This window comes from Urocampus carinirostris, chromosome 4 (assembly GCF_059441175.1).
Source record: "Urocampus carinirostris isolate Australia breed hairy pipefish chromosome 4, RoL_Ucar_1.0, whole genome shotgun sequence".
Classification (NCBI taxonomy): Eukaryota; Metazoa; Chordata; class Actinopteri; order Syngnathiformes; family Syngnathidae; genus Urocampus; species Urocampus carinirostris.
The window spans coordinates 7,228,508-7,236,641 of NC_142352.1; the positions used below are offsets into that span (position 1 = coordinate 7,228,508).

The 8,134-nt window shown below is 40.7% G+C and overlaps 1 protein-coding gene across 1 annotated transcript; it reads left to right on the top strand.

The window, feature by feature from the left end:
• Positions 1-595: 595 nt before the first annotated feature.
• fadd (Fas (tnfrsf6)-associated via death domain) lies at positions 596-2,959 on the top strand. The gene is made up of 2 exons (XM_088333145.1): positions 596-980; positions 2,589-2,959. Exons 1-2 carry the CDS (start codon positions 644-646, stop codon positions 2,849-2,851), a joined length of 600 nt encoding a protein of 199 aa, XP_088189271.1. The 5' UTR covers positions 596-643; the 3' UTR covers positions 2,852-2,959.
• The last annotated feature ends 5,175 nt before the right edge of the window (positions 2,960-8,134 follow it).

Sequence of the window (8,134 nt, forward strand, 5' to 3'; positions counted from 1 at the left end):
AACCCCTAATGCCCCCAATAAGCAGGTCAACGCCTTGCATGGCTTCATGGCCGCTGTTGGTGTGTGAGTGTATGTGTGAATGGGTAAGTGTGAAGCACATTGTAAAGCGTTTTGGGAGGTTTTCATTGACTTGAAAAGTGCTATATAAATGAATAGAATAGAATAGAATATTCTACTTATTTTTTGAACTTTTTTTATAATAAACCTCTTTCATGTCGAGCAACTCAGTATCTCACAACAAAATGTTCATAAACAATATATATGATATAACGAAACACATGTACAATACAACATGTTAAACGACATAAATAAACACGTTTGAAAAAAAAATATATGGTGTAAGATTATTTTGTATTTTGTAAGGGAAAATATAACAGTTTGTAAGCTTGACAGGCATGTAGTTGTACCATAGATATTTCTATTTACTGTATTATTCTGTTAACGCTTTCAATTGAGTTATTTGATTTTATAAATTCTACCGTATTTGAGGAACTTTTTAATTTAGAATTTGAGGAGTGGAACGGTGACGAGAATACGTGATGATAGGGGGCGGTAATGCGCCAAAATAATGTTGGCAACCGCTATTACACCTGAAGGAGAAGAAGAACCCATTCACATTCGAAGTGAAAGTAAAACGGGTTCGATGACAGTTCCAGAACTCTCGAAGCGTAAAAAAATGGACTCGTCTTTATGTTTTAAGTCACTTTTACTGGATATATCCAACAATTTAAAAAATGGTAACCTAGTCAATCTGAAGTACTTGTGTACCGACAAAATTGGAAAAAGGGAGTTGGAAAAGATCGAGAGCGGACACGAACTGTTCCAGTCACTTACCGAGAAAGGTTTACTAAGTGAAAATAACACCGAGTTGCTGTCGAAGTTGCTCGAAACAATAAAACGACAGGACCTTTTGGACAAGTTGCGCAACTTTCAGCCATCGCCAAGATTTGCTGGACCACAACTTTCCGCAGAGGAAGAAGGTAAAGTTGCATTTTATAATAGTATCATTTTTAACCTGATGGGCGAAACCAACCCGTATTTGGGGGTGGTCAGGAGCACAAATTCAACCCAAACACCCCCTAAAAATATAGCATTCTTAAAACTATTTTCCTTATTAAAGGACAGGATGGACTAAAATGATGAAAAACGCTAGAAAAATAGTGTTTCAAAAAGGTACAACCAAATGTAACGGAGAGCAACGCAGCGTTGGAAATACAGTGGAACCTCGGTTCTCGAATCATAATCCGTTCCAGAACCCTGTTCGAAAACCGATTTGTTCGATCACCGAAATCGTTTTTCCCATTAAAAGTAATGTAAAATCGTTTTAATCCGTCCCAACACCCTGAATGTTTACCATGAACGTAAACATGAAGCTAACCAAGGCTAATCGTACGTTCGCTTTAGCGTAATCTTCCGTACGAAAGATTACGCTAACATGAACGTGTAAAAATTAAAAAAAATCGGGTCGTTTACACGTCATTTAGCACCCGGGTCTCCACAACAAGTGGTGGGCGGTTAAAGGATAAAGAAAGGAATTATGAATAGGATTTCTTACCTTTGTGGTGGTCTGCAGAAGCCATGCTCTATTCCCTCGAAAGAAGGGAAACTCGCACACCTTCTTCATTTTGCTATTATTTCTTTCTTAAATGCAATAGTTGTACGCACTACTCTTCTTTTTTCACTGGTAGCAACTTTGCTGCTTGCACCCACCTTCTTCGGAGGCATAATTAGAGAGAGAGAGAGAGAGAGAGAGAGAGAGAGAGAGAGAGAGAGAGAGAGAGAGAGAGAGAAAAGGGGGGATAAATAAAGAGTGCCTAATATAGAAAAAAGAGGGGGGAAAGAAACAAAGACAAATTAGAAGTGAAAGGGAGACAGTCCAAGGGATTGAGAAAAATAGTGGTGTGAAAAAGAAAGGGAAATTGAGAGTGAAAGAGAAGGTAAGAAAGATAGAGAGAAAAAGAGAGAAAGAAAAAAGAAGATAGAAGGACTGAAATAATAAAAGAGAGAGAAACAGAGAAAAGGAGAGGCAGAGAGAAAGAAAAGGGGAAAGGTATAGAGAGAGAATAATATATAAAAAAAGGGAAAAGGGAAAAGAAACAAAGAAAAATTAGAAGTGAAAGGGAGAGAGTCGAAGAGAGAGAACAAGAGTGAGTGTGAAAAAGGGAAAGCGAGAGAGTGAAAGAAAATGAAAGAAAAGCTAAGAAAGAAAGAGAGAAAAAGAAGATAGAAGGACTGAAATAATGAATAAAGAGAGAGCGAAACAGAGAAAGAAAGAGATAGAGAGACCGAAAGAGATAGAGCTTTAGTTTCTTTACAAGTCCCGTCTGGCTTTGGCGACACCTGGCGGACATATTTAAAAACGCAGCTCGTTTTTCTCTCTCGCTTCTCTCAGTGATGTCCGGCGGGCCGGATGTTTGACACCTGTGGTTTAGCCAATCAGAATGCAGAACACAATGCACAATGGAAATCCGCAAAGTAGCGAAACAGTAATACAGCAAGGGATTACCGTACTATTCTAAACTGACGTTATTTTCCAATTGAAAATATAAAAATGCACTTGTTCTTTTTAACTTTGGTGTGCTTTACAGCCAAACTGGACATCGCCGTAGGTGTTATTGCGGAAAACTTGGGGCGAAACTGGCGAAAATTCGGACGCATCTTGGGTTTGAGCGAAAGCAAGATCGATTCCGTCTCCACGAGGCATCCGAACGATCTGGAAGAAACGGCTAGAGAACTACTCAAGGAGTGGAGAAAGAGTCGAGGAGCCGAAGCCCGTTCGAACGTGTTGATCGATGCCCTCAGAGAGTGTCAACTCAATCTCACAGCCGATAAAGTGGAGGAGAGCTTGTAACGCATTTGATGTTTCCAGCTACATAAGTACTCATCAACACAGAAACAGTTTCAGATATGTATTCAAATACCGACATAACAGCAATTAAAATCGTTTTCACCATCGCAATTTTTCCAGAGATTGTGTTTAAAACAGTGAGTCGACGGAACAGTACCAAGGTCCACACCCCAGGCTGAGAAAATCCCCCACTGTGGAGAACATGGCAGTCCTCAGGTATCCTAGGCACTCTTTAAGGAAGATACAGTGGCTTGCGAAACTATTTGGCCCCTTAAACTTTGTGACCTTTTGCCACATTTCAGACTTCAAACATTAAGATATAAAACTGTAATTTATTTTATTGGATATTTTAAACTTTTTTAACAAATAAAAATCGAAAAAGTGGGTGTGCAAAAGGATTCAGCCCCTTTACTTTCAGTGCACAAAACTCTGTCCAGAAGTTCAGTGAGGATCTCTGAATGATTCAATGTTGATTTAAATGACTAACGATGATATTTGGAATCCACCTGTGTGTAATCAAGTAATTATGCATGTCAGGTTTTCAATGTAAATCTCTTGAATTTCTGTCTCAAGGTAATTAGCTTGTTTTTATATTACTAAATATAAAAACAATGTTTCTTATACACACACACACATAAAGTAACGTTTCAACAATGAGTGTAATTATATCTCTTGTACGTTTATCAATCTTGTATTCTTTTATTTTGAAGTCATGTTCTTGTGTGTACTGATTTCTCTGACGCAAAATAAACCACACCCTCTCTCTGTTTGGACTACATCCAGAACAGACGTAAGTTCTTTCTGCCATTCATCATGTAGAATTAAACTATATACATGTATTTTATCTGTGCAAATATAGCCACTAAATAGTCTTAATGTCAATCCCTGACAATGCACCTGCACTGTGATAGTCTCAGAGGTCCGTTTAAAGCGCAGAGAGCATCATGAAGAACGAGGAACACACCAGGCAGGTCCAAGATACTGTTCTGGAGAAGTTTAAATCTGGATTTGGAGACAAAAGAGATTTCACAAGCTTAAAACATCCCAAGGAGCACTGTGCAAGCAATGATAATAAAATGGAAGTAGTATTAGACCACAGCAAATCTACCAAGATCGGGCTGTCCCCCTAAACTTTCAGCTCAAACAAGGAGAAAACTGATCCGAGATGCAGCCATGAGGCCCATGATCACTCTGGCTGGAGTGCAGAGGTCTACAGCTGAGGTGGGAGAATCTGTCCATAGGACAACAATCAGTCGTATACTGCGCAAATCTGGCCTTTATGGGAGAGTGGCAAGAAGGAAGTCATTTCTTAAAAATATCCATAAAAATTGTCGTTTAAAGTTTGCCACAAGCCACCTGGGAGACACACCAAACATGTGGAAGAAGGTGCTCTGGTCAGATGAGACCAAAATCGAACTTTTTGGCAACAATGTGAGACGTTATGTTTGGCGTAAAAGCAGCACAGCTTATCACCCTCAACACACCATCCCCACTGTCAAACATGGTGGTGGCAGCATAGAATAGAATAGAAGATGCCTTTATTGTCATTGTTACAACATGGGATATATTGTAACAACGAAATTGGACGACTCCAGTTCCACATTTTACAGTGAGGATAATGAAACAAAGAGATAAAGGAACAAAGAACATGTTTTAACTGTCTTGTTGTAAAAAGGCTCTGCTTCCTCCGGAGGGGGGAGGGGGTGATGAGGGGGCTGAGGGACAAACAGAAATGGTGGATCCAACTGGATGTTTGATCTTACAGTACACACAGTCCAGTGTTTTTTCCCGAATCATGGTTTGGGCCTGCTTTTCTTCAGCAGGGACAGGGAAGATGGTTAAAATTGATGGGAAGATGGATGGAGCCAAATACAGGACCATTCTGGAAGAAAACCTGACGGAGTCCACAAAAGACCTGAGACTGGGACAGAGATTTGTCTTCCAACAAGACAATGATCCAAAACATAAAGCAAAAGCTACAATGGAATGGTTCAACAAAAAACATATCAGGGTGTTAAAATGGCCAAGTCAAAGTCTAGACCTCAATCCAATTGAGAATCTGTGGAAAGAACTGAAAACTGCTGTTCACAAACGCTTTCCATCCAACCTTACTGAGCTCGAGCTGTTTTGCAAGGAGGAATGGGCAAAAATATCATTTTCTCGATCTGCAAAACTGATAGAGACATACCCCAAGCGACTTGCAGCTGTAATCGTAGCAAAATGCGGCGCTACAAAGTATTAACTCAATGGGGCTGAATCCTTTTGCACACCCTCTTTTTTGTTTTTTATTTGTCAAAAAAAGTTTAAAATATCCAATAAAGTGTGTTCCACTTCATGATGGTATCCCACTTATTGTAAATTACAGTTTTATATCTTTGTTTGAAGTCTGAAATGTGGCAAAAGGTCACAAATTCAAGGGGACCAAATAGTTTCGCAGGCCACTGTCTAGAGAAAAATGTTTTTTGATTAAGCTGTATTGCTGTACTTGCCCAAGACACACCACAGGAAATTGTGCCCCTACGACCCTTGTGGTTAAGGGATCCAACCAACCAACCAATTGTTTTTTAGAAGAAAACAACATTTTGGAAAAAATTCAATCTGTTTTTAAGATCAACCACAATACTGCCCTTTTGAATTGTTGAAACGATATCAGGTACAATATGGATTCTAATAAACCTACAGGTCTGGTGCTACTGGATCATGGACCATATTTTATTTTGATAGACTCAGAAACCTAGTGGGCATCTCTCGTAACTGTTTCGAATTGGTTTTATTCCTACTTTACAGACTGTCATTTATTTGAGTGTGTATGGATGCGGGTTCCTCCAGAACCCATGAAGTTAAATGTGGGACTCCCCAAGGTTCAAATTTAATTTTAATAATTATTTTCTTTATCCTTTAACTGCTCACCACTTGTGGAGATGACGTGTAAACGACCCGATTTTTTTATTTTTTCTCGTTCTTGTTAGCATAATCTTTCGTACGGAAGATTACGCTAACGCGAACGTACGATTAGCCTGGGTTAGCTTCATGTTTACTTTCGTGGTAAACATTTAGGGTGTTGGAACGGATTAAAACAATATTACATTACTTTTAACGTGAAAAAACGACTTCGGTGATCGTACAAATCGGTTTTCGTACATAGAAATGGAACGGATTATGGTCGAGAACCGAGGTTCCACTGTACTACAGATACCCTTTAAAAATGCATTTTAGATATTTCATCATGGATGGGAGAAAACCTAAACAGAGGTCTTTGTCATCGGTCCTGAAAGTCAGAGAGGGAACTGTCTACCAAAACTATAAGCTTTTAAACCTTGTTAAAAATGTAGGCGTTATTTTTTACTCTGAGCTTGATCTTATTCCACATACCAAAAATATAACTAAAATTGGGTTTATCATAAAGATTCCGCCCATTTCTCTCTCTCAGGCGAACACGGAGATGCTGATGCATGCTCTCATATCGAAATGCTGTAATTCCCTGCTCTACAGTCTTCCTTCTTGATTTGATCCCGCTCTAATTTGTACCACTAACAGTGAGTGTGTTGTGTCTGGCAGTAGCTCAGGAGGTAGAGCGCTCGTCTTGGGATCAAGGGATCCCAGTTCGAATCCCGGCTCGTCCGTGTTACATGTCGAAGTGTCCTTGGGTAAGACACTGAACCCCTAATACCCCCAATAAGCAGGTTAGCGCCTTACATGGCTGCAAGGCCGCTATTGGGAAATGTGGAGCACATTGTAAAGCGCTTTGGGAAGTCTTTGACTTGAAAAGCGCTATATATCATTTCATTTGTGGTATTTCCAAAGTAAAGGTCAACATTCATGGACGTCTAGAACTTGCAAAAATAATCATTGAAAAGAATAATGCATCATAATAGTTTTGGGTTTGTACAGTCAACAGCAGACACTGCTATTTTTGTAACACACCCTTTTTTTTCCATAACTCGTGTGTCCCAATCCTCAGAGGTTTTTTTGTTTTCGCCACACAGACTTTGGCTAATGTTTACATGCTAACACTACGGCGCTAACTTATCGCAGTTCGGTTTAATCTTTTAAACCTTCACTGAGACGTTCATTTCCTCATCTCATCTCATTAGCTACACCGCTTATCCTCAGTAGGGTCGCGGGGGTGCTGGAGCCCATCCCAACAATCATCCGGCAGTGGGCAGGGGACACCCTGAACTGGTTGCCAGCCAATCGCAGGGCCAACTCACTCGCTCATTCACACCTAGGTACAATTTGAACCGGTCAATTAACCTGACATGCATGTTTTTGGAATGTGGGAGGAAACCGGAGTGCCCGGAGGAAACCCACGCAAGCACGGGGAGAACATACAAACTCCGCACAGGAAGTCCGGAGCTGGATTTGAACCCACGCAGGAGGTTCCCAAGACATCAACTGTGGCGCACATGCGCTAACCACTGCGCCGCCGTGCTGCCCACGTTCATTTCCTTTCGGCCCCAAAGTTGAATGACTGGTGCAAGGAGAATATAGTTTACTAATACTTTACTCTGCCAAAGATGCAAAAGTTGATCTTTTTCAAGGTCATGAAAATACTTGAATTTTGGGTGAAGTGCTTGAAAATGCTTGAAATGATATCCCATGTCGTGTTTACTCGACAGACCAAGCTTTTCAATCAAGAAAAAATTTAAATGTGCGTAAAAAGGACGCCAATGGTGGCCCCAGTCCTTGTTTTCAGGTGAAGCGTTACCGCCACGTACTGTCCAAGAGGACAGTTTTATCAGACTAGTAGCTCAGGCGGTCGAGCGTCTTGGGATCAAGAGGTCGTAGGTTCGACTCCCGACTCCTCCGTGTTAAATGTCGAAGTGTCCTTGGGCAAGACCCTGAATCCCTAATGCCCCCGATAGCAGGTAGTTGCCTTGCATGGCTGACGCTGCTATCGGTTAGTTAGTGTGTTAAAGGGAAAAGTGTGAAGCACATTGTAAAGCGCTTTGGGAGGTCTTCATTGACTTGAAAAGCGCTATTTAAATGCAGACCATTTCATTTGAATTATTTGCCCCATTGCACAGCCTTAGGAGCTTAGGAGCGTGCCTACCAGGGTTGGGTAGGTTTACTTTAACTTGATTACTTTCAATTACTTTTAGATTACTCCAATACGAAATGAAATGATCTGCATTTCTATAGCGCCTTTCAAGTCAAGACTTCCTAAAGCGCTTTACAGTGTGCTTCACATTTCCCAATAGCGGCCGTGCAGCCATGTAAGGCGCTAACCTGCTTATTGGGGGCATTAGGGGTTCAGTGTCTTACCCAAGGACACTTCAACATGTA

Coding starts and splice junctions, on each gene's coding strand:
- fadd (XM_088333145.1), top strand. CDS start 644: ATGACAGTTCCAGAACTCTCGAAGCGTAAAAAAATGGACTCGTCTTTA. Junction 981..2,588: donor ACTTTCCGCAGAGGAAGAAG/GTAAAGTTGCAT, acceptor TGTGCTTTACAG/CCAAACTGGACATCGCCGTA.